A 27,110-nucleotide genomic window follows, 5' to 3' on the forward strand; every position below is an offset into this window, starting at 1 on the left:
GGTTTTCGAACTGAGTGGAAAGTTTGTAACAAAGTTTGGAACAAAAGGGAGCGGGATAGGAGAGTTCATTAGACCAGTCTCTACAGCAGTTCTTAGTGATGGTAGGATAGTCGTGACTGACTTCCTTAATCATCGTATCCAGATTTTTGAGTAAATATAATATCCGCTCACCAGTGATATAATATAAATCGAATTCTCTTATGATTTACTTGTGTTTTCTGTTCATAATAGTTTAACTGAACAAGTAAGGTTTAAATTGTTTTCCTTGTTAGTCTTGGGTCTGGGTGGAAAAACTTCGATCTTTTTTTCGGTTATCAGTAAGTTGAGCCATTTGTAAGTTGAAAATCTTGTCATTTGGTTTTAACCCGATCCAGACCATTTTCTACCAGTATAAAATAGTTGAAAAAAAAAAACAATTTTAATAATATGCGATTAAGGAACCTGTTGTAAATTGTAACACAGTAACGTGTAGACTGAAGTTATTGTTCATGTATAACTTTATTTTTTGAAAGCATTTTACACATTTGTATACTTACTAAAAAAAAATAGTAGTGTATGTTGTGTGACATTAATCCGATTTTTTGACTTTTTTGCTTTATTATAAGCAAATATGTAACGATTGCTAACATGGTAATGTGTGAAAATAAATGATGACTTTTTTTTCTTAAACTGTGGTTGAGTTTTAAATGATGACACTAAAGTCGAGGGGGTGTGGACTGACTGCTTGAAGACACTTTATTCTTGAATCGACGTGAACATTTCCCCAGCTGTAAACTGGGTCTGAGCTGAATCTTTTCCTGTTAAAAAGCGTTTAATTCCCTTTTTCTTTACCTTCCTTTGCTAAGTGGAAATAACGATGTACACAAATAATACCGCGGTCAAGATGCATTTTCTTTCTGCTCTTTACTGCTGTGATGGTGTAAGCGGACCTGCTTAAGAAAAATGTTTCTCCGACTGTAGTTCGAAGGTCATACGAACGGTTCCGATCATCTTTCGAACTTTTCCGAAGATAAACAAAGTTTCCCAAAGACTTTCAAGGAAGTTAAGGAGACGTTTGAACTCACTCACGATACGAAATATCTTGTCAAATCAAATTTACGCTGCGCTCGCTTTTTTTGGGCACCAAAACGTGGGGGGCTGAGCCGCCCAAATTTCGTTTGGGGGGCTACAGCACACACCCCCCCCCCCCCCATGCTATCAGATCAACTAACTAAACATATATGATCGAAATCAAAAACTTAAAAAAAAAAACAGAATACTGAACAGCCACAAACAGCTCACGCCAACGCCCAACGCTACCTCTGGAGCCACAACACATCGTTTGCCTGGTCATGCTCACTCTATTACAAGAACAGACTCGACTTTGTTTCCACTTTACAATGTCTCCCGTGACGCCCTTCTGATACATAGAGGGTTGAACATTTTCACCGGATGATATCAACCGTTGGAGTATGACAAAGTAAAATCTGCGTCGAGCCTATAGTGGCCCATACCGCCTGAGCTTATCCCGGTTTCCGTAGAATTAACCAACTAGGAGTATTTCTACTCACTCACTGAATGGGATGCTAGTCCATCGCAGGGTTCCCCCAACATTAATTAACCGTTACCTATTTATACACCTGGGTGGGGTTCCAAATCACCAAGGGAAAAGATCTGGGGAACGAGGTTGGGGTGTACAGATGGTTGCATTATCAGAGTAAAGTGTCTTGTCCAAGAACACAACACAGTGACTCCGGCCATGGCTCGAACCCGGACCGCTCGATCCGGATTCCAGCGCACTTACCATTAGGTCGCCGCGGCTCCCATCTTGCTTAAAATGACTGGGATTATTGCTGCTCCTTGCTTTAATCCTTGGACGAAATTGAATCCAAACCGATCTAAACCAAAACACAGTATGACAGGGTTTTTGAGTTAAAATTTCCGAAAGCTAAAATAAAATGTGTTTTGTAACAGGTCATGCTGTTGCTATGGTAACTTGTTTTGTTATGAAGATGACCGCAACTTGCTCACCAATGTTTGGGGGCATTCGTTTGATATCATTATTGTAGCATTAACTAATAAAATGTTGTGATATTGATCATCAAATTGCTAGAAACTGTTGCCAGCCACATCCAATTAAACCCAACTTCTTCGACTTGTATAACTAAGCAGCGCAAACACTACAAACTTCTTCATTGTTTCATTTTGTGTTTCATTTTCAGAGGCGGTCACATCAAAAATCAATCTCTCCATGTAACATGGGAGACGGTAACCGCTTAAAACACGTTCGGACGTTGGATGAAGACTGTAGCGGCTTTAGCAACCAAGCGTTTTTGTGGGAATGCGATACCAAATAATTTCCAAAAAAATAGAAAAAAAATAACAATCTCTTCAATCTCTTTTCTTTGCGTAGGATCAGTTTGCCGTTTTACCAAGAGAATACGAGTCACATTCGCATGGTTTTACTTACAGTATCTAAAGATTTTGACTGATCCAGGTCTTCAAAAGATCAGTTACTTTTCACTGGTTTGAGCTGTCGTTTGCCTTTATTCGGGTCGTGTTTTGAATGTAACCTTAATTATAATTCACCTGGCAATAGATCTTACTGATCATGTCTCACTAGGTTCTGTGATTGTAAAAACGCGACGAATAAGCCGGATGGTCTTTTCTTCGGGGGGGGGGGGGGGGCGGACTTATTAATGGCATTTTTCTATTGAGTGTCGTTAATACAAAACCGAAGTGAACACTTTGGCCAATCACAAAGAACACCGACAATCCAGTCAAACAATCAAAGCACGAAGCAAATAAATGTCATCTGTAAGAAGGGCGGGAAATACGAGTGTGAGTAAGTCACGATTGGTTTTGGTTGATTGATTGATAATGGGCCCCTGGTGGCGTGAGTTTTTTTTTTAAGCCTATCACTTAGCATACTTACTCAGAACAAGAGCTCAGAACCAAAGCAAATGCGAATTACTTTCCAAAATCAAGTGAAAATCGCTCCATTACGTTGCGTGACGCGTTGAGAATAATTTCGTGAAAGAAAAATATATTTCGTGGATTATTTCGCGGGTATTTTCCTTTTGAAAATCGTAGCATTTGCAGAAATTTGTGTGGCTGTGGCAAGAGTTGCCACACAACCGTTACAAGCCTTTGTCAATGTTACAACGTTTAAACATCGTTTAAGTGAAGTAGGTTCATCTCTCCTTTTTCTTTCAACTAAAGTTTTCACGCTTTTTTGTTATTACGATATCTGTGTGAATTTTCAACTTCTATTTTATAACAAACCATTATGGACATGTACCATAACATTTTTGGAGTTAATTATCATAAGGAATTTTCCATTTTTAAAAACTGGCTTGCATTTTGTTTGGAGGGTAGGTGATGTTTGTCAAAAAAAAAAACTTAAATTTGTAAAATGTAGTGATTTGAATCAGAAAATACGTTCTACATGTACAGTCATATAAAAGTGAATGTAAAAACTCTCTGGACACAAAAGGTATGCATTTGAGCTAGGTGGCCATCAGGCCACCCCTAATCCCTGGTGGTTTCAGTGCCCTGGAGTAACTTGAGGAGTATTTCTTCTCCCCCTGAGTGTGATGCTAATCCACTGTCAGGTTACCCCCAATATTTTGATCTCCTAGTATCCACTTATATACATGTACTTAGGCAAAGAGAGGCACCATAAGGGTAAATCATCTTTGCTCAAAAACACAACACAATGACCCCAGCCAGGACTGGAACCTGCAGAGTGGCCAGTGGCCAGTGCACTAACCATTAGGCCACAATGTGTGCTGTCTAAGCGTGCTAGAGCCTAGCTTGTCAGAATCTAAATGTACACTTGTAACGGCCAAAGAGGCCAGCACTTAACGTCTGTTTTCACTGGCATGAAATGGCTAGGAGAAAATGCAACTGGAGGTCGGAATTTGCAATGATCACAGGCTATCTCCCATTAATTTGTGTTACGTTTCCCTATCAAATGCTAGTACTTATTTATACTCCTGGGTGGTCACATAACATTTGCAAAGGGGTTTTTGTTAACAAATGAAACTATACTAATTTTCAATATAATCCGAATGTCTTAAGAATTAGGGTGGGGGGGGGGGGGGGCAGTGTGGAGGTACATGTAGCGTCAGATGTCAGAATATACATTACAAATAGAGTGAGGAAGAGTGACCAGATTGAGATGTTATCTTGCCCAACTGACCTGGAATTAGAGCAGTTATCACTTGAGTGTCGAAAGTAATTTGCGTTTGCATTGGTTTTGCATTACCTCGCTCAGTGATTAAAAAATCTCGTAAAAATCTCGCGCCACTCTCTCGACCAATCAGCACTAAAACCAAAACCAATCGTGACTCACTCGCGCACGTTTTCCCGCGCGTCGCCTCAGCTACATGTATTTGCTTCGAGTTTTGATTGGTTCACTGGATTGTCTGTGCGTTTTGTGATTGGCCAAAATAATTACTTTTGTTTTGGTTTTACGACACTCAATTAAAAACTGCTCTATAAAACTATTATTACGTCAAGTCAGTTCTGTTGGCCAAGACACTTTACTTTCACACTTCCTCTCTCCAGCCATGAGTAGATAAATTTTAAGTAAAGTGGGTTACCCGCGAATTGTGGGCATAACCTGACAAAGCTTTATTCAGGTGAAGAAGCGAATCTCCTATTCGCTTCATAGTTCGCTTCGCTTCATACTACGAAAACTGGGGTGAAGTGACAGCACTAATGAACCATTAGCCATCTGGCTCCTATGTCCATTAGAATGGAAAAGACTTTGACATTAACCTAATTCCATGGCTGTTGTCTTATACTGAACATGTTACCTGACAGGGTACGACTTGGTTCCAGGCCAAACTCGATATCGAAGTGAGCAGAGCATCAAAAACTGCAATAAAAGCTATTGAACGGCAGGGCGGGAAAATCACTTGTGCTTATTATAACACACTGGGGCTTCGCCTGTTACTCAAGCTAGAAAAGTTCGAAGGACGCAGGATACCCAGAAGAGCTCGTCCGCCAAGAATTTAATTCATGGAATATTACACAAGCGTAGAGAACAGAGGATATTTAGCGGATCCTGTTGAACTTGAAAACGCCAGGCTACAAACATACAAGCTTGAAAATGAAGTGGATTAATGCCTACCGTGCGTTAGGTGATAATGGGTTTCGTGAAATGGTGGGTTTGGTGAAATGTTGTAATTAAAAGATGTTTGAATCAAAGATATCGCCTGGTTTTCAATTAGACGTTCACCAATCCCTGGGAGGGAAGGTGTAAACTCCTATCTCTTTTTTTCCTTATAACTTTCTTTTCATTTCATAAAAATTAACCTATTAGTATTACAAATAACATTGTATTTTTTAGAGCAGGCGGAAAGATCTCCAGATTATATCTCAGAAGCGTTTTACAAAACAAAGTTTATATTTCAAAAAAAAAAAAATCTGAGAAAGTTAATGTATATAGGATATGCTCTACTTCAATGTAAAAATGACGTCAAGATATCCGTATCTGTGTCAACAGTTCAGAAACAAGCATAGCCTTCGTAGCAGGCGCCTGTGTAGTTTTCGAGCACGCGTAGACGGCCACGCGAGGAAAAATGGACTCGCGTGGACTTCTCGACACTTCATTCCGGATGCTGACCAGAAGGATCGCGGCCTCTGGGGACGAGAATGCGCGCCCTCCGAAACAAGGCGCCTGCTACGCAGGCTAAAACATGTAATACAACACGTACTTCCTTTCCGAAACCAGGCACCATAAAATTTACACAAATTTGCATACATCTTAATGATCTGTCTGATTGTTCAACTGATAATCAAACAATATCTTCAAATTAGCTTTTGCAATTTATTCCTGAAAAAATAGAAGGCGGCCGACTGAAGGAATGTCTGCTAGAAACGAATACGAGTGTAGAAACTATTAACAAAAGATTTTTTATACCATTGTCCTTCTGCAACCTTTCAAACATTTAACAAACAATCTAGGTTTCTGGAAGTTGAACACCTCTCTTTTGTCTGAAATCAGATATATTGAAGAAATCAAAACAACAATTAAAAGCACCGTGAACCAATACAAGGATGACACAACGGTGAATCCAGCTCTTCTTTGGGAAATGATTAAACTAAAAGTGCGAGAAAAAACAATATCCTACGCCGCGTACAAAAACGCAACTACAAAGAGACAAGAGGAAGCATTAGAAAGTGAAATCGCCTTGTTAGAAAATCAACTGGATAATGCAGAAAATAACAACCCCTCATTTCACATCGTCGCAGAAAGAATTACCACCTTAAAGAAAGATCTAGAAAAAATCATTGAGTATCGTACTAAAGGCGCTATCATTAGATCAAAGTCGCTATGGTACAACGAGGGCGAAAAGAATTCAAAATATTTCCTAAATCTCGAAAAGAGGCACTGTAAACATGGAACAATAAGTCAATTAAAAGTTAATGACAGCTACTTTGTAACCACGGATAAAGATATTTTAGCCGAATGTACAGAATTTTATAGAAACCTGTACACGTCCAAAATCCCAGACTGCTTTCAATCATCAGTGTTCGCCAAAGTAAACACCACTTCATTGACTCAAGAAGAACAAACTCTCTGCGAAGGAAAATTAACTCAAAAGGAATGTTTTGAAGCACTGAAGAATATGAATCCCGACAAAACACCAGGCACTGATGGACTTCCCGCTGAATTTTACAAAGTCTTTTGGATAGATATCGCCCCGTTTTTGATCTCGGCCCTCAATTACGCTTTTGACTCTGGTTGCCTCTCAGTCTCATAAAGGCGAGGGGTCATAAAACTTATCCCAAAAAAGGACGCGGAACTTTACTTCCTCAAAAATTGGCGGCCTATTACTCTCCTTAATACTGATTACAAAATTGCCGCAAAATCTATCGCAAATCGAATTAAACACGTTCTCCCAAACCTTATTAACCACGATCAAACAGGATTTTTAAAAGGCAGATTTATAGGTGAAAATATTCGGCTTATCGATTGCATCACCCAATATGCCATAGAAAAGAACATTCCGGGCCTACTTCTTTTCATAGACTTCGAAAAGGCTTTTGATTCTCTTGAATGGTCCTTCATATATGACACCTTAAGAACCTTCGGCTTCGGTGCTTCGCTCACTAATTGGGTAAAAACTTTATATAACAATACCGAAAGCTGTGTTCTAAACAACGGCTGGGCTAGCGATTTTTTTGAGATTCAAAGAGGTGTTAGACAAGGCTGCCCACTGTCACCATATCTATTCATTCTATCGGCAGAAATTTTAGCCATCGCGATAAGAAATAATACAAATATAAAGGGAATCTCTGTAAACGATGAGGAAATTAAGATAAGTCAGTACGCCGATGATACAACACTAATTCTTGACGGGTCTCATGAATCTCTCTTTTCATCTCTTGCAATGCTGGATGAATTCAGCAAAGTCTCTGGCCTCAGGCTCAATGACAAAAAAACCGAAGCCCTATGGATCGGTGCAAGTATTGGAAATGACAAAATCGTGCTACCAGGAAAGGAACTCAAATGGCCAAAAAACAAGGTGAAAACCCTAGGGCTATGGATCTCTACAGACCCTGAACTATCTGTTTCTTTAAACTACAGCGAAAAACTTGAGAAAGTTAAGGAAATGTTGGCATGTTGGAAATACCGCAGGCTCACCTTGCTAGGTAAAATCACTGTAATCAAGTCATTAGTAGTCTCCCAACTGGTTTATTTACTCTCTCCCCTTTGCTCAAACCACAATGTCATTAAGGAAATTAACAATCTGCTTTATAACTTTCTCTGGAACGGTAAAGGCGACAAGATTAAGCGAAAAGTTATGATAAACGATTTTGGTAATGGTGGCCTAAAAATGATTGACATTATCTCCTTTAATAAATCTCTTAAGACCACCTGGATTAAAAAATATTTAGATAACAGTAACAGCGGAAAATGGAAAATCTTCTTCGATATAGCTCTAGAAAAATATGGCTGCCAAAACTTTTTTTCTTGCAACCTCAGCGCTAGAGACACCTTAGCGACAATAACAACCTCTGATGCCTTTTTAAAAGAAATATTAGCTATTTGGGCAGAAGTTAACTTTGAGCCTGAAATAACATCTAAAGATCGTTTTTTGGACCTACCACTTTGGTATAACTCCCTTATAAAAATAGCAAACAAGCCAGTCTTTTTTAAAAAATGGTTCACAAAAGGAATAACCATGGTAAAACATCTTCTCGGTCCAGACACAAACACCTTTCTATCGCTAAAAGATTTCTATTCAAAGTATGGATTAGATCCTCGCCCCCTAAGTTTCTACGGATTAATATCGGCGGTAAAGTCCCTTCGGACTAAATCTAACTTCCAAGATGCACAGAAAACCAACTGTGACCATGTGCCACTCACAATAAAAATTCTACAGGCCCAAAAGGCAACTACAATAGTATACAAAAAACTGATTAGCAACAAAAGTCTAACGCCAGAACTAAGTCAAAATAAATGGCTAGAAGACTGTAACCTACCAATAGAGGATAATATAAATTGGACCGCTGCCTACGTCTTGGCTAAAAAATGCACCAAGAGTACTAAACTTATAGAATTCCAATTCAAACTCCTACATAGACGCGTGCCAACCAATACCTTCTTAACTAGAATAGGCCTAAAAGATAACGAAAACTGCAGCTTCTGTCACTCTTCCCCAGAGACATTAATTCATCTTTTTTGGTCATGCGACAAAACATCACACTTCTGGAAAGAAGTTATCAAATGGCTAGAAAACGTAAATGTACTGCCTAAAGACTATAACCTATCAAATGCTACTGCTTTGGGGCTGAGGCCAGACAATTCTCAATCTGCACTTTTAATCAACTACTGTCTTCTCTTAGCACGATATCACATATGGCTAGCTAAAACAAATGAAATGTACCCAAACTTAACGTATTTCATATGTCTCCTCAAATCTTATTGTGAAATAGAAACAAAAAGTGGAGAAATTAAAAAATGGAAACCTTTTGCGGGATACATATAGGTATGTTTAATATCGTTACGTCCGTGTTGTTTTCTCTTTTTTCCTAATTAACTTTCTACTCCTAATCTCATGTCAGGAACATAGGTTACTGTTTTTTTTTCTTTAAATATCTTAAGTGCAATCATGCTTTTTCCTTATTTTAATAATCAAAGGTACAATGTCTCTTCCTTTAATTGTGGTTATTTGCCTTCTTCTTTTCTCTTTGCCCTGTAGTGTTATTGTAATTGCTAGTAGTCCAAGTAGTGTTTTGTAAGTTGTATTTAGGTATTGTTAAAGACTGTTAGTAGTCTAAGTACTGTAAGTAGTGTTAATCGTGTACTGTAATCGCTTTTTTTTCTGTATGTATTGTTGCATTTCAATAAAAAAAAAAAATAATAATAAAAAAAAAAAAAAAAAAAAAAAAGCTTTGCTGATCATATTCTCGGAATCCTTGGCGTTTGCTGTTACTATTCTAAGAAGTCAGACAAACGTCAAAACATCTTTGATAACACTCTGTGATTGGTCAATATCATCAGGTTTATTAATACCATATCCGATCACAAGACTTCACTGTTTGAGGCGTTTTCAATTCTGATCCCTCGTCGTTTTCCGCCTTCAATCATGGATATAAAAACCTTGCTAAACAATCTCCACGAAGAAGTATCCTGTCCTGTGTGCATGACTGCTTTCATTGAACCGAAGCTGCTTTCATGTTTGCACAGTTTTTGTCTGCATTGCTTAAAAGGTATCCAACGAACGAGTGGCCGCAATGATATCATAACATGCCCAGAATGCAGAAGAGAGAGTAGAGTCCCTAGTGGAAGTCTCGACGAGCTTCCGACCAACTTTTGCATCAACAGTCTGCTGGATGTGTTAGCCATTAAAGAGTGCAATACCACGGGAGTGAGATGTGGAAATTGCGACAAGAAAAGCTCACAGAGTTTCTACTGCTTCCAGTGCTGTTCTTTCTGGTGTGAATCCGATTGCATAAGCCTTCATAATGGAATTAAAGCAAACAAAGGGCACAATGTGTTGGCGCTCAAAGACTTTCAAGACGAAGACTTTGAGAAAGTGTTAAAGCGACCAGCATTTTGCAGAAAGCCAGGGCACGAGAAGAAAGAACTGGAATTCTTTTGCCAGACGTGTGAAGTTTCCATTTGCAACGCTTGTGCTTTGTTAGATCACGAAGGTCACGCCAAGATGCTTTTGGAAGAAGCTGCAAATGAACGCAAGTTACAAGTAAAGTCTGCCGTTGCATCTCGAAGAGAAAAAGTTCAAATGAAGAAGAATGAAATCACCAAACTTGATGAAAACTGTGTAAAAATCCAAGAACAGGCCGCCAAGGTGAAAAGAAGCGCGCTGCAATTTGCTGAGAACATGCATCAAGTGATCGATGCGAAGAAGCAAGAGATCATTAACGAAGTTGAGAATCAGGCGAGAGAGTCACTCCAGCGTCTTGGAATGAAAAAGAGCGCGATCGAAAACGAGGTGAAAATGTCCGAGGTAGCACTGGGAAAGGCCCAAACACTTCTGGAGCGAAGCCCAAGCGCCGAAATCATGCAACCCAACAAGCTTCTAAACAAAATATTACAGGAGGAAGTGGAGCAAGACGAGCCAGCCGATCGTGACAATGTGATTTTTCTCGAGTTTGATTTCGTGGAAAATCACAAGTTTCTCGATGTCGTTAGCGCTGAAAAGATTGGATCCTTCTATCGCTTTCTTACCAACACTAGATCGCATCAATCAAGTGCCGAAGGAAAAGGAATCAGTGAAGCGACTGTTGGACTTGAAGCTCAGTTCATTTTGACAGCAAGAAATGCTGAAGGAGAACAATGTTATGAAGAGCGCGACTCGGTAACAGTGCAAATCAGAAATCAACAAGGCCATGACTGTGCGACTGAAACGCGAGTCCAAAATAACAGGGATGGCACATACAAGATCAGCTATTTTGCCAAAGAAACCGGAAAATGTGACGCATCAGTGAAGGTAAATGAAGAGCATGTCCGTGGCAGCCCCTTTAATATTCAAGTGAAACCCAGACAGTACAGACCCGTGTTGTCTTTTGGACAACAAGGCTCAGCTGCTGGAATGCTAAACAAGCCCTGGGGAGTGGCAGTAAACGAATGCAATGAGATTGCAGTGACTGGGGTTGGTTACAATAGAGTTCAGATATTTAGTAGTGACGGAGCGTACGTAAGGTCTTTTGGTAGAGAGGGTGATAAGCAGGGGGGATTAGATTGGCCTGCAGGGATAGCTTTTCATAAGAATGGGAATATTATAGTGGTGGACAGTAGTAACCACCGAGTTCAAATCTTTAGTGGTCAGGGTGAGTACTTGAGCCAGTTTGGCGAGAAAGGATATCTTGATCACCAGCTCAAGGATCCATATGGCTTGTCTGTTAACTGTGACGGAAATATTATTGTTGCAGATTCAAATAACAAACTAGTTAAGATCTTTTCTCCAAGTGGCCAGCTTTTACGGAAAATTGGCGGGGAGGGTTGTCTCACCTTTCCCATTCACTGTGTCCAATATGAGAACTATCTTATAATATCCGACAGTAATGAGCATTGTGTCAACGTGTTCGACGGTGAGGGGAATTTTCTGTACAAATTTGGAAAGAAGGGGGAGGGGGATGGGGAGTTCAATACACCTCGTTGCTTGTCAGTTAACAAGGCAGGGCACCTGATGGTCTGTGATCAATTGAATCATAAATTCAGGTATTCGAAGTGAGTGGAAAGTTTATAACAAAGTTTGGAAAGACAGGGAGCGGGATAGGAGAGTTTGATAATCCACTCTCTACAGCAGTTCTTGGTGATGGTAGAATAGTCGTGACTGATTTTTCTAATCATCGTATTCAGATCTTTGAGTAGACATGAAATCCACGCACCTGTCAGTGATGTAATATGAATCAATTCTCACAAGATTCGCGTTTGATTTCTGTTGATATATATAAAGTTTTATTACAAATATGTGACCTTGCACGGGAAAACGTACTTTAACGATAATTCGTTAAACGGGCAAAAACTAACGTCTAACGAACGAGTAACTAACGACTTTTCCTAACGCTCTAACGACTTTTCTAACGAGTTTAACGCTCAAGCAAAAATATCTAACGATTTGCGAGAACATTCTAACGAAGTGCCTAACGACTTTTTAAAACGACTCTAACGAGCGAACTAACGAATTGGCTAAACAACATAAACAACTAAAACGTTCAAACTATCGACTGGTTTACTAAACTAAGACGTTTGATCAAAACATCCACCTTTTGAACTTATTTTAAAGTAAATAAAAGCTTTAAATCATAACTCATTTCGCGCCGACATCGAGAAGGCATTCCGACCGAAACATGTGCTTTGAGCAAAAAATTGGACGAGAAATGATACACAGCTAGTTTAAGAACTAGTCTAGCTTATTAGAAGGACGCCAAAACATTTCCAAATGATAAAATCTTTATTACTTACCGAAAGTTCGAAGTTCATAATGGTATAAAACAGTGCGTTCGCAAAACATTCACGGAAAGATCTCGCTGACATCGAAAGCAGAATTCGCTGCAGATGTAAAATAACTGTCGCATATTTTCGACTCTTCGACCACATCAGATTAAAGACGAGCATTGCGAGGAAGTGTCTTAAGTGTTTTCCTTCTTAACTTTAAGAAGAAACCGAGTTGGAGTTAGCTCGGTCCCGCCGAATCACAAACATAACCTGCGATCAGGCGATCTTCGGACAAAACATGATGCACGTGTGTAATGTCACGCGTACGACTTGTTTGTGTTATGACGCTTTATAATAGGACGCAAATATTAAACCTTAAAGTTCAATCTGTCATTTAGTTTTCTTTAGAAAAACACAGTTAGATGTGTATGAAAGAATCTAAATCGGATACTTGCGTGCAGCGTTGTGTTACATTTACATTTACGATGGAGTTTATTCGAAAGGTTTCAAATTACTTTTGACATATGCAAATTTTGCCAACTTTTAGACTCTTTTGGCTGCGCCGCTTTAAAAAAGCAAAATTTGTATAACTCCTCTAAAGCTGTAATTATAATTGACGCCATTATCTGTGTTATAAAAGAAGACAAGTTTCATTCAAGAAAAATTTAGGTTTTAAGAATTTTATGCCAAATTCACAAAAAAAAAATAAAACAAGTTCATTTCAAGATAGACGCGATGGCGCGACATAAGTCTGTCTTTCAATTTAATATTCACGGAAGGCTTTACGGCTCCGATGTTTTTCATGTGGAATGTTTCGTTTGCCGACTACAGAATTTTCACAAGTCAAAGTTAAGAACCGGTTTTATTTACGGAAACTCTTGTCTGAATTCCCGACGTTTTGGCAACGCTGCCTTCTTCATGGGGACAAAATTATTTCTTGTTTGCTTGCTTGCCTTCGTGTTCGCATTTCTCCTAAACACAAGTCGAAGACACTGATTCGTTTGAGGTGCGTTTATAAAACAATTGGACTAACATAACGATTTAAACGATAACAGAGCGATAATCTAACAAGTATTACTTCCTTTAGCGTTCAAAACTACTTGGAAGGTATTTCTAAATGATTTTTCCAAAGTTTCAAACGACTTGAACGGAGATTCTAACGATTTTTACTAACGATATGAACGACTTTTCTTGATACATCTAACGACGTGCATGATCTTTTTTAACGATTTTTCTAACGCTTCTAACGACAAAGAAAATTTTTCTAACGACCATTCTAACGCTTCTAACGATTTTCTTAGTCGCTCTAACGGTAATCTAACGACTAACAAACGATTTAAGTCGTTTAACGAAAAATCGTTAAAGTACGTTTTCCCGTGCAAGGTCACATATTTCTGTGAGTGCTTTACCAGAGACCATATGCTTGTTAGTTCTTTAAACTAAACAAGATAGGTTAAAATTGTTTACCTTGTAAGACTTGTGTCTATCTGGGAAAGTATAAATGAGAGCTGTCAGTTAAAACTTTCACCGTTTTTCAGTGATCAGTTACAATGTTGAGCTTTACATGATTTGTCAGTTAGTTTAAGTTGGACCATTTGTAAGTTGAAAATGTTGTCATTTGGTTTTTGTCCCATCCAGACCATTTCATAACTGAAGAAATAGTTGACAAAATAATAACCTGTTGTAAATTGTAACAGAGTATTTTGTAGACTGAAGCGATTGTTTACAACTATATTTTAATAAACTATTTTACATTTTTACATTCTTTCCAAATAAACAATGTTGTATGTTAGCTTATGTTGTGTGACATTACACCGATTTTGTGACAATTTAGTTGCTATTATTTACAAAATTGTAAAGATTGAAAAGATATTGATGTGTGCAAATAAATCATGCCTTTTTTGCTTAACTGGTGTGGAATTTTAATGATGAACATCAAGCGGGATGGGAAAGTGGGGTGTACAGACTGCTTTAAAACCCTTTATTCTTGAACATTTCTCAAACTTTGAATTGGTTCTGATCTTAATTATTTCCTATTTCCTGTTACATGTAAGAGAACGTTAAATTCCTTACCTCTTTTTGTTTTTGTTTTTTTCTTTACCGTGCTTAAGTGGACAAAAAGATGTGAACGAATAGCAGCGGTGTTAAGATACATTTACTTTCTGTTTTTTGGTGCTGTACAAATGTTTCAGAAACCTTCATTTGATTATTAGAAACAAATACCAAGCTTACTCGATGCGTGACCCCCAACCCCCTTCAACCCCCTCCCCCCTTTGCAAGAGTCAGAGGCTGTTGTTATGTTTTTTTTGGTCACGCTCTATATTACCAAATCAACCTCTCACTTGGCCTTTATGTCGCTTATTTTCCATATATGCTTATGTCACGGTATTCCTATACTCTTGCTGCGTTGTTCACACACTCTCCTGTCACCTGATTCCCATACAATTGCGTTACTTTATTTTCAAGTCCACTCTCATGTCACGCTATTTCCGCGTACATCTGTTTCTTTATTCCTACACTTTTGTCACATTGGCGTACACTTGTTGTGTTGCGTTATTCCCGTATGGAATTGTCAGGTTTTTTCCATTCATTTATGTCATGTTACATAGCAGCATGTATGTGATGTCATTTCATACACCTATGTCACGTTTTGACAATGAAAATGGAGGAGCGTCATGGCTTTCACCTTGAGCAACTCAGAAGAACAAAAATAAAGCAGAACATATCTTGCTACTGAATCAACTAACTCAATTTATGATGGAAACCAAAACTGTAAGAAACAGATCACTCAGGAAACTAAACGTACCCTTCGTGGATGCTAAACAAAACACTCAAATGTCGCAAAAAAAAACAACTCTCCCAACTCACGCCAACCCAGCAGTCCCGATAAATCTGATCTGGCTCTTAGGAAAGAACTTTGAACTTACCGGTACTCTTTACCTTATCTCATGGCTGTTTTATCATTCCGAACATATTACCTTACAGGGTACGACTTGGTTCCAGGCCAAACTTAACATCGCAGTGAGCAGAGCTTCAAAAACTGCAATAATAGCTATCGAACGACAGGGCGGGAAAATCACTTGTGCTTATTATAACCCATTGGGGCTTCGCCTGTTACTCAAGCCAGAGAAGTTCGAAGGACGCAGGATACCCAGAAGAGTTCGTCCGCCAAGAAAATTAATGGCATATTACACAAGCGTAGAGAACAGAGGATATTTAGCGGATCCTGTTGAACTTGAAAACACCAGGCTACAAACATACAAGCTTGAAAATGAAGTGGATTAATGCCTACCGTGCGTTAGGTGATAATGGGTTTCGTGAAATGGTGGGTTTGGTGAAATGCTGTAATTAAAAGATGTTTGAATCAAAGAAATCGCCTGGTTTTCAATTAGACGTTTACCAATCCCTCCCTCCTGGGAGGGAAGGTGTAAATTCGGTATGTAAACTCTTATCTCTTTTTTTCCGGCTTATAACTTTCTTTTCATTTCATAAAAATTAACCTATTAGTATTACAAATACCATTGAATTTTTTAAAGCAGGCGGAAAGATCTCCAGATTATATCTCAGAAGCGTTTTACAAAATCAAGTTATTTCAAAAAAAATTTCTGAGAAAATTAAGGTATATAGGATATGCTCTTCTTCACTTCAGGGCCATTAAATTATACACGATTTACCTCCTTCAAAGCCCTTCAGATATCCCTTCTATATTACAATCGTCTAAAAAATTATGAAAATGTAAAAATGACGTCAAGGTATCCGTATCTGTGTCAACAGTTCAGAAACATGCACAGCCTGCGTATAAAGCGCATGTGTAGTTTTCGAGCACACGTAGACGGCCACGCGAGGAAAAATGGACTCGCGTGGACTTCTCGACATTTCGCGCCCTTCGCAACAAGGCGCTTGCTACGCAGGCTAAAACATGCAGGACAACACGTACTTCTTTCCGAAACCAGGCACCATAAAACTGATACAAATTTGCATACATCTTATGATCTGTCTGATGATTGTTCAACTGATCAATATAATCAAACAAAATCTTTAAATTAGCTTTCGCAATTTACTTTTCCTGAAAAAGTGGAGGGCGGGCGGCTGAAAGAATGTCTGCTAAAAATGAATACTAGTGTAGAAACTATTAACAGAAGATTTTTTTATACCATTGTCCTTCTGCAACCTTCCAAATATTTTGCCATCAATGTACTGACAGCTTTAATTTGTAGGTCAAGCTTTGCTGGTCACATTCTCGGAATCCTTGGCGTTTGCTGTTACTATTCTGAGAAGTCAGGCAAACGTCAAAACAACTTTGATATCACTCTGTGATTGGTCAATATCATCAGGTTTATAAATACCATATCCCCGATCCGATCACAAGACTTCACTATTTGAGGCGTTTTCAATTCTGATCCCTCGTCGTTTTACGCCTTCAATCATGGATTTAAAAACCTTGCTAAACAATCTCCACGAAGAAGTATCCTGTCCTGTGTGCATGACAACATTCACAGACCCGAAACAGCTCCCGTGTTTGCACAGTTTTTGTCTGCATTGCTTAAAAGGTATCCAACGAACGAGTGGCCGCCATGATATCATAACATGCCCAGAATGCAGAAGAGAGAGTAGAGTCCCTAGTGGAAGTCTCGACGAGCTGCCGACCAACTTTCGCATCAACAGTTTGCTGGATGTGTTAGCCATTAAGGAGTGCAATACCACGGGAGTGAGATGTGGAAATTGCGACAAGAATAGCTCACAGAGTTTCTACTGCTTCCAGTGCTGTTCTTTCTGGTGTGAATCCGATTGCATAAGTCTTCATAATGGAATCAAAGCAAACAAAGGGCACAATGTGTTGGCGCTCAAAGACTTTCAAGACGAAGACTTTGAGAAAGTTTTAAAGCGACCAGCATTTTGCAGAAAGCCAGGGCAAGAAAAGAAAGAACTGGAATTCTTCTGTAAGATCTGCGAAATTTCCATTTGCAACGCTTGTGCTTTGACAGATCACGAAGGTCACGCGAAGATGCTTTTGGAAGAAGCTGCAAATGAACGCAAGTTACAAGTGAAGTATGCGATTGAATCTTAGAAAGAAAGAGTGGAGATGAAGAAGAATAAAATCACCAAACTTGATGAAAACTGTGTTGAAATTCAAAAAGAAGTTGCCAAGGTCAAAAGAAGCGTGCAGGAATTCGCTGAGAACATACATCAAGTTATCGATGCGAAGAAGCAAGAGATCATTAATGAAGTTGAGAATCAGGCGAGAGAGTCACTCCAGCGTCTTGGAATGAAAAAGAGCGCGATCGAAAACGAGGTGAAAATGTCCGAGGTCGCACTGGGTAAGGCCGAGACACTTCTGGAACGAAGCCCTAGCGCCGAAATCATGCAGCCCAACAAGCTTCTAAACAAAATGTTACAGAAGGAAGTGGAGCAAGACGACCCAGCCGATCGTGACAATGGGATTTTTCTCGAGTTTGAATTCGTGAAAAATCAGAAGTTACTCGACGATGTTAGCGCTGAAAAGATTGGATCCTTCAATCGCTTTCTTACCAAGACTAGACCGCATCTGTCAAGTGCCGAAGGAAAAGGAATCAGTGAAGCGACTGTAGGACTTGAAGCTCAGTTCATTTTAACAACAAGAAATGCTGAAGGCGAACAATATTATGAAGAGCGTGACTCAGTAACAGTGCAAATCAGAAATCAGCAAGGCCATGACTGTGCGACGAAAGCGCGATTTCAAGATAACAGGGATGGTACCTATAAGGTCAGCTATTTTGCCAAAGAAACCGGAAAATGCGAGGCATCAGTAAAGGTAAATGAAGAGCATGTCCGTGGCAGCCCCTTTGATATTCAAGTGAAACCCAGACAGTTCAGACCTGTGTTGTCTTTTGGACAACGAGGCTCGGCTGTTGGAATGCTAAACAAGCCTTGGGGAGTGGCAGTGAATGAACGTAATGAGATTGCAGTGACTGACAATGGTAACAATAGAGTTCAGATATTTAGTAGTGATGGGACTTACGTAATGTCTTTTGGTGCAAAGGGTAATAAGCAGGGAGAATTTAACTACCCTGCTGGGATAGCTTTTGATAAAAATGGGAATATTATCGTGATTGACAATGGTAACCACCGAGTTCAATTCTTTAGTGGGCAGGGTGAGTATCTGAGCCAGTTTGGTGAGAAAGGAAATCTTGATCACCAACTTATGTTTCCACATGGCTTGTCTGTTAACTGTGACGGAAATATTATTGTTGCAGATTCAAAAAACAAGCTAGTTAAGATCTTTTCTTCAAGTGGCCAGCTTTTACAGAAAATTGGCGGGGATGGTTGTCTCACCTGTCCTTTTCACTGTGTCCAATATGAGAACTATCTTATAATATCCGACAGCCACGAGCATTGTGTTAAAGTGTTTGACGGTGAGGGGAATTTTCTGTACAAATTTGGAAAGAAGGGGGAGGGGGATGGGGAGTTCAATAAACCTCGTTGCTTGTCAGTTAACATGGCAGGACACCTGATGGTCTGTGATACAAACAATCACAGGATTCAAGTTTTTGAGCTGAGTGGAAAGTTTATAACAAAGTTTGGAACAAAAGGGAGCGGGATAGGAGAGTTTAATGGCCCAATCTCTACAGCAGTTCTTAGTGATGGTAGGATAGCCGTGACTGACTTTGTTACTGATCATCGCATCCATATTTTTGAGTAGATATATCCACTCACCTGTGATGTAATTTGAATCAATTCTCTCATGATTCACAGTTGTTTTCTGTTAAAAATAGAAATTGTTCATTACACAAATTTCTGTTTGTGCTTTACTAGAGACCATGTTAGTTCTTTTAACTGAACACTGAATTGCAAGTCAGGTTGAAATTGGTTATCATGTAAGACTTGGGTCTGGGTGGACGTTTGTTAAGAAAAGCTATCAGTTAAAACTGTGACCTTTTTTCGGTTATCAGTAACATTTATTATCATGATTTCTTCAAAAGTCAGTTTAAGTTGAGCCATTTGTAAGTAGAAAATGTTGTGTTTTGGAATTTAACCCAATCCAAAACCTTTCCTAAGTGTAAAAATGGTTGAAAGATTTTAAGATATGCGGCCAATAAACCTGTAACATAGGAATTTGTATACTGAAGTGATTGTTTACAATTATATTTCCTGGAAAGTATTTTACACGTAATTTTGTATTCCGCCTACGAAATAAACAGTAGTGTATGTTTTGTGACATAAGTCCGATTTTGTGACAATTTAGTTGCTATAATTATAAACAATTTTGTAACGATTGAAAAGATGGTAATGTGTGCAAATAAATGATTGCTTTTTTTCTCTTAAACTGTGGTTGAGTTAAAGAAGATGACACTAACATGGAGGGGTGTAGAGATTGCTTGGATACACTTTATTTGTGAACATTTTCCCAATTTATGGGGAGGGCGGCTATGAGGATTTTGCAATCTGAGGCAACATTTTATGGGAGGCCCCACTCAAACCTGAGATGTTTTTCAGGAAATACAATACTGGGAATAACTCCTTTTGACTTGCCGGCTTAAATCACTCTTCGTGTTTAAACTAGATCAATACCTACATTGCTGAGTAGGTGCAAACTGAAACCAGAGAAAGTGTCAGAGTGTGCACCAGGAAAGTGAAGGTTCCAGTCTGCATGATGTCATTGTCATTCCTCAATCCAATAGAGAATCTCTGAGAATCTGAAGATTCTGGGAGTGATGACGGAAATTCTTTTTGAAACATTGAGTGAGAGTGAAACTGAAACTGAAACGACATGCAGGGTAAGCAGTGATGAGGTTGACAGTGATCTTGACTCACTGGTAAAAATTTACACAACCCCCAGAAGACGACTTCTTCTGTAAGCGCTCCTCCATTGTCGTTGTCAAAACGTGACGGGTGTATGAGAATGACATGGCACGAATATGATTTAACATGACATAAATCAAGAGAGGATAATTGGCAACCAAACTTCCTTTAAGTGTCGTTTGTAAAAAATTAGGCTCATGTCCAACAACACTGACAGATCATGTTCACAAGAAACATTTATTGGTTCCACGATGTCCGATTACGTGATACACTCGATTAATTCAAAACTATAAACACGTCCAACGATCTACTTAAACGGAGTTTGTCCTTATGTCCTCAAAAACTTCGAAAATGTCCCAACGATCTTGTTTCATCCAACGTTGAAACCCGAAGAATAATGAAATCTACTTGACAATACTTAAAACGAAAACGAAACCTAAATTTACATAAATAACTAAAGCAAAGGAACGAACGGAACTATGCCGGTAGAAAAACAAAAGAAACAAAAATATTACACAACTATTTTCACGCACAACATAATGATTAAAACTAATGACTTCAATTGATCTCTCGTGTCCATTTCTCCCCCTCATTGATATGCCATAGCATATTAATACAACGATAATGTCGGTAACAAGGGGAGTGTTCCTTTCAGTTCAGCATTAAAGATATTTAAATCCAAAAATTCTTAGTTCATTCTCGTCATCATCGTCATTGTCTGTTATCACTTCTGTAATCACTTCTCAAGTCAGTTCCTCTTTGCGTCTTTACGTCTCATGACAGTTCCAGTTGACACAACTTTGAAATTGGTCTGGTCAATTCATTCCTTCCGACTTGAACCTTTGCCACTCGAACGTGCCCATCTTTTCCTTTGAAAACTTCGGTGATCCGACCAAGGGGCCAGTGACCTCGCAGTGTGTTAGTACAAATGACTAATACGACGTCCCCGACTTGAGGTTTTCGCTCAGTAGTCAACCACTTTCTTCTGATGTTAAGAGTAGGTAGCCATTCCCGCAGTCAACGATGCCAGAAATGTCTAACTAATTCCTGCACTCTTCGCCACCTTTTCTTTGGTTGAACGAGATCTCGTCAGCTGTCTCTGGGGCGAATTGTCCGCCAACCTGACCGAATAGAAAGTGGTTCGGTGTGAGTGGAACGTCATCTTCTGGATTAGCCGATTGGTACGTTAACGGTCTTGAATTCAGGAGTGCCTCCGCTCCAGTAAACGCTGTCTCTAACTCTTCGTCTGTGATATTAAAGCAATCAACTATTTTCTGCATTTTGCATGTTTTTGAAAACTGAACTATTATATGTAAGTAATATTTCTCACTTCTGGAATTATTTTTACCTCTTTGCCTTTGTGATTGTTTTTATTTTCAATGGACAAAGTGAAAGGACAGCAACGATTGCTGCCGCTTCATTGTTGAATCGATCGTGGAAACTGTGCAACAACAGATGTGCACTTGCCGCAAAGTGAGAAAGACCAGCAAAACTTGCTCTTTCTTCGATACCAGCCCTCAGAGATTCGGAAAACGAAGGGAAATAAAGAATATTGAATACTAGCACAAATTCGTAAATGAATATTGCATTTGTCACTGTTTATTTTCAATCTGTTATTTTATACATTTTCAATCATGACTACGAAGGTGAAACAAGTGGTGTTACTTTGTTATTTACCTGTTAAATTTACAAGATATCTTAGCGATTCTAGGCGGTAAAGAGTCGTGTTACAAGCGGTAAATTTTACCGGTTACCGCCTGATAAGGAGAACACTGATATTATTGATATATGTCATTATTATCATTTGTACTACAAGGTTGATTTTGTTGCTGTTGTTCAGTGTCTCAGTCATTCAGTATGTTATTCATATTTAATTGCAGCAAGGAGTCCAAAAGTGTGACCACCTTTAATATATTCACATTTTTTCTTCCAGTTTTAATCCAACCAGAATCCAACTGAACGCTGTTTTTGGCTTTTGATTGGATAATGACTGCATGAAAGAAATGTGAATAAAATGAGGCTAAGTGAAATAAATTTTAGGCAATATTCAAGACAATATTCGCTGGCCAGCAGTTGCTTTCCTGAATTTGGGGTGGTCTCAGGGTTTTATCAGGGGCCGCAGATTTACAGCCCTCCCGTGGAGGTCAAGTCATTTAAATGATTTTACTCGCGTTTCCTTTTGAGCAAGCTCTGCCAATTCGCTTTTTCATTCTCACCCTCCCTTTCCCATACAGTGTAGGTAAGTATCGTTAAGTGTTACGTGTTGCCTTTCCGCTGAGTTTCTCTCAGTGTGAAAGTGTCTGGTGGTTGCCGCTTACAGGGTTGTCACTCTTGCTGGCATCCCCACACTCATTTATTGGTGTGGAGTGTAATTAAACAACAAAAGAAATCAAGATTTTTGCCTGGTTTTTGCTGAAAGTCGCTTTTGAGTTGGTTCTTCATTTGGTTCGTATTTGCCCGCTATGCGGGGCTTTTAACAGACGTCTTGGCCCCTATGGCGGGGTAAAAATCCGAGTTTTAACACTTGGTAAATGTTAAGTAAGTCCCGGTAAGTCCCGGGGGTCAGGCCGGGGTTTTAATTGACTGATGCATAAAAATAATATTTTTATTCATGTGAAGTTTAAATTACATATTTTGACCTTCAGGTATAAGAAGATCTATTCACCTTTGAACCTAAACCGGCTGCAGTTCTTTGTAGACAGTGGGCGCATTAATCCCAAGGAACCCATCACTATGTATCACCTTTGGAGATCAGGAGCAATTGCTGGGAGAATAAGGGATGGAGTTACACTGCTAGGAGGGGTAAGTTCTTATTTCTTTTTACATGCAATGTACATTGTATTTGTCGTGGTTCACTTTTACCCTTGGTACAATTTGGTATTTCCTTTGTTTTATATTGATTATCATATAATTATTGCCATACACCAGAACAAAGAAAAATATCAATTTGTACCAAGGGTAAAATTGAGCCACATATCTATTAATATCCAGTCAACAAAGTGGAAGGGCTGTACTGGAAGAATAATTATATTGGCCCTAAGGTCCTATGATGTATCTTAGAAAAAACGTACATGTATGTAAGTCAGCTCATTAACAAGCCAGCCTTCTCTTCTGGTCTTTATACCTTTAAAGTTGTCCTCCAAGTCCTTATTTTCAGAAATACTTCAGCTGGGCAAAAGCTCTCTTTCAGCCATAGAAATCATCCAGCAGAGGGCTGATTCTGTAGCTACAGCCTTTTAGGTCTCGATTGAAGGCAGGCTTTTTTACTATAAGTAATAAATTGCTTTATTTGCATGACCGTTACCGTTTACAGTGTTGCAAAAGCATATCTAAACTAAAAGTAACAAAACGATCCTATTATATCATACTAAAACTTGATTAAGTTACATCGCTTTCACCTGATAATAACAATGCATCACGTAAATTCATACATGAAGAAATAAACTTCATAACTAGCTTATTAACATGATAATCATTAGAGTTCATAAGAAGTTTCATGTTTTCTGAGGTTGTTTTCCTTTCAAAGTCAGGTACTTTCAATCTCATTGATTCATTTTAAGAATGTCCGCCTTTGGGAAGAGTATTTGCTACAATCTAATAAGAAATGTGTTTCTTATTAATTAGTTTCTTATTTCTGCTTTTAGCCAGGATATAAAAAGTGGGAGTCTAAAATTTTTATAAGGTCTGACTTTGTCCCCATAGGAGGGCCTGAGGAGCATGCGATGTGTTTTTCTGCAGTTATGAGTTCTGCAGTTATGAGTGTCTAAAAATGTCCAAATTTGCTGAAAAAAACCTCTGTATACAGTAATTCATATTAAATTTCTGTAATAAGTTAGGGGGGAGCAGGGGAGCAGGGATGGCGCAGTGGTGAGAGCGCTCGCCTCCCACCAATGTGGCCCGGGTTCGATTCCCGGACCCGGCGTCATATGTGGGTTGAGTTTGTTGTTGGTTCTCGTCCTCGCTCCAAGGGTTTTTCTCCGGGTTCTCCGGTTTTCCTCCCTCCACAAAAATCAACACCTCTAAATTCCAATTCGATCGGGAATCCGAGGGCCACAGGTTTGTCAGTCGAAAGACTGTTATGTGCAACCCTTGTAAAACAAAGTTGATGCATTTGATGCATAAGTGGCTGTCCATAAGACTCCTGGACTCCCACCTGGCTAAAAGCCTGATTGAAGGGATTAAGTGTAGAGAGGTGTATTGAGTACATGTATTTGAAAAGACCAAGGGCCAATACAATAAACACTGGCCAGCATATAAGAACAAGTGGATAATAAGAACATCAGGCTGAAAGTCAGCCAATAAAGCACCATAATTATACTGTATACATGTACAGTGTATAAGAACCAATTCAGCCTGATAAATAAAACAAGTTCTTATATAAAAGAAACATGACGCCAGAATAAGGAAGAAAGTAACTCATATTAAAGTAGTATGGTGTACATACTTATATTAGAAAAAGTATTTTTTTTTTCTTTAAAATTAATTTTTTAGCGACCGGTCGCTACATTATCTCGCAAAAATAACGCCTTAAAGGGCTCAGGGTGGCAAAAAAAACATGAAACAAGACTCATTTAACGTTTCATCTAACTTTTATTGAATCATTTAGAGTAGATTTTATATTTTGTAGTAAATTGAAGCCGAGACAATGTTTCTCTATAAATTATGTCTTCTATACACGCCATTGATTTCAACATATAACCTTTGTCAACAATTATTAACCACAAACACATAGGGTGGTCTGCCTGTGATCTTACTCGTGAATACTCGTGGTATTTTCTCGATCGTAAAGTATCAATATTACTGTTAAAGTTAAATGCCATTGTCGACACTGCAAACAGTATAGGAGCTGTCAAACTTGCAAAAGCAATGACCGGTACTCTCTTGTAGTTTTATGTTATATTAGTTAACATAAGTTTCCATAAATAACCATCAGTTCACGAAAATTTATGGCACCTTTTCTGAATGTTCCCGCAGATAAGCCGCACCCCCGGTATCGAGCGAAAATGTTTGAAAAAAAGGTGCGGCTTATCTGCGGGTTTTTACGGTAAATCTCTACTAGTAAATGAAGATAATGTATAGTATTTCTATAACTAGTATACCTAAATGGTAGAAGTGCTGCCAAAGGGGAAGAACGATTTAGTAGTATGCTTGCAGTTACTGATTTAGTTAAGGCCCCTAGCAAAAATATGGTATTATGCCGAAAAAAACAAAAGGAAAAAAACAAGAACAAATAAAAAGAAAATACAAAAAGTTAAGAAACTATTTACAATTTTACATCAAATAACTGACTTAAACGCAAAGCCTTCAGCGTTCGCATTGTGTCGGGGATTGAGTTCCACGCCTTGCTTACACCAGGCTACTTCCCCTATTGAGTGGCATAAAAAGTCACTGCAGTAAAATTAGGCTGAAGAGAGCTTCGTGTCAATTCGAGTAAACTTTTTTCTTACAAAATTTGCCTTGAAAAGCAGAGTATTTAACATGTTTCAGTTTACTTTGTGCGCGCTGAAAATCCAAGATGTCACTTGTTTGAAATCCTGCATTGCGCTTGGTCACATATCAAAACGCTGCAAAACGCAATCAACGAGGCCGACAAATTGGCGCTCGTTTCTGGTTTGGCCTTTGGGTACAATAACAATTTGCTCGTACTAAAAAATAACGAGAAATACTTTGCGCATCATGGACATTTTTCATTGCTATATATTGTTAACTATAAAGATTACCGAAAAAACGGAACAACATTTTGGTGAGTGGCACCATTATCAAGGAGGTGACGAGAAAAAAAACTAATTTATACTGAAAGTAAAGGTGCGAAATAGAATAAATTAAATTGTAACTGTTCAGCGTTCATGTCATTCCAGTGAGGTGTCAAAAATGATAATGAGAGTAATGGTGCCAAGATGACACCGAAAATTAACTGTTTTTCTAAGTTTAATGCTATATATTGTGCCTTTAAAAAGTTCCGTAGAAACAAGTAGTGGGAATATCGTCACATGTTCCATAGGGCAATGTTCTGAAGAGAAAGATAACGATTATGAAGTCATTGTGTTACTTATTGTTAAACTGAATGGATTCATTACAGTGAGTGAAAGCAGACGTTTCAGGTGGTTGTTTCTCTCGTGAAAACAGTTGCTTTTCCCACTCACTTACATCTGCAATGACCCAAGAGCAAGCCCTGTAAGGCGAATTTCCTTCCTTTCAACATTGAAATGCAAAGCAATCATTTCCTTTGGTCTCCATTCGTTATTCCTCTAGTGATGAAGGTTCATTCAGTTCATTTTACCGATGTCGCACGCGCGGCACGTGGACTGTTTATCTTCCTGTATTGCAGAATGAACTGTGGCTTCTACAGTCAGCACAACCAGGACTTAACGCATAAACGCAGTTATGAAAAGAAGAAGGACGCACACCCGAGCTTCGTCTGCATCTTCCGCCATTATTCACAAAGCATTAGCACAAAGATCACATCGAATTCCACTGCACATCCTGAATCTTCCATTCGCGCATAACCACAATTCCTTGCGCCTTTGATGCGCATCCTAAATCTTCCGTTCGCGCATAACCACAATTCCTTGCGCCTTTGATCTTTCCGCCGACCACAATTCCTTGCGTTTTGAAGAAAAAAGCGATTGCAAGCCCTTTTAAGTAATCCTTTTGCCGATTAGAGAGCTGCCTTGCTCGTTCGCTTCAGGCTCACTTCGCTGCGGCAGCAATTAATAATTATTTTTAAGAACATTTTAAGAACATTTTCAGGCTGCTTTCTCACTAAGCACCCAGTAAATAAGAACTTGATCAGCCTGAACCCAAAATCCTAGGTTCTTATATGAGGGTGTTTACTGTATTTCCCCACAAACGTGCCAGTTACAGAATATGTAATTGTCTTATTCACTTAATGCTTATGCTCAAAATGGCAAAATATTAACTTTACAGG

The 27,110-nt window shown here is 38.9% G+C and overlaps 3 protein-coding genes and 1 pseudogene across 5 annotated transcripts in view; all 4 read left to right on the forward strand.

The window, feature by feature from the left end:
- The window catches only part of LOC144646079 (E3 ubiquitin-protein ligase TRIM71-like), a 39,448-nt gene extending 20,344 nt beyond the window's left edge, over nt 1-19,104 (forward strand). The window contains exon 2 of the mRNA XM_078505602.1: nt 17,553-19,104. Within this exon, the coding sequence (XP_078361728.1) occupies nt 17,553-19,082 (1,530 nt within the window). The 3' untranslated portion in view covers nt 19,083-19,104. The remainder of the gene's footprint in view (nt 1-17,552) is intronic.
- LOC144646074 (E3 ubiquitin-protein ligase TRIM71-like) lies at nt 9,395-14,300 on the forward strand (annotated as a pseudogene). Its single transcript, XR_013569359.1, has 2 exons — nt 9,395-11,932; nt 13,792-14,300. The product of XR_013569359.1 is annotated as an E3 ubiquitin-protein ligase TRIM71-like (transcript).
- Nucleotides 16,584-17,618, forward strand: LOC144646112 (E3 ubiquitin-protein ligase TRIM33-like). The gene has a single exon (XM_078505637.1). The coding sequence runs from the start codon at nt 16,830-16,832 to the stop codon at nt 17,469-17,471; it is 642 nt and encodes a 213-aa protein (XP_078361763.1). The 5' UTR covers nt 16,584-16,829; the 3' UTR covers nt 17,472-17,618.
- Nucleotides 19,105-22,572: 3,468 nt separating the features above from the next.
- Nucleotides 22,573-27,110, forward strand: part of LOC144646114 (large ribosomal subunit protein uL15m-like) — a 61,221-nt gene continuing 56,683 nt past the window's right edge. The window contains exon 1 of one of the 2 annotated variants that reach the window (XM_078505640.1): nt 22,573-22,984. In XM_078505640.1, the coding sequence (XP_078361766.1) occupies nt 22,769-22,984 (216 nt within the window). In that variant the 5' untranslated portion in view covers nt 22,573-22,768. The remainder of the gene's footprint in view (nt 22,985-27,110) is intronic. The other variant, XM_078505639.1, reaches the window with a different exon arrangement.

This window comes from Oculina patagonica, chromosome 3 (genome assembly GCF_052425735.1).
Source record: "Oculina patagonica isolate OP01 chromosome 3, crgOcupat, whole genome shotgun sequence".
Lineage (NCBI taxonomy): Eukaryota > Metazoa > Cnidaria > Anthozoa > Scleractinia > Oculinidae > Oculina > Oculina patagonica.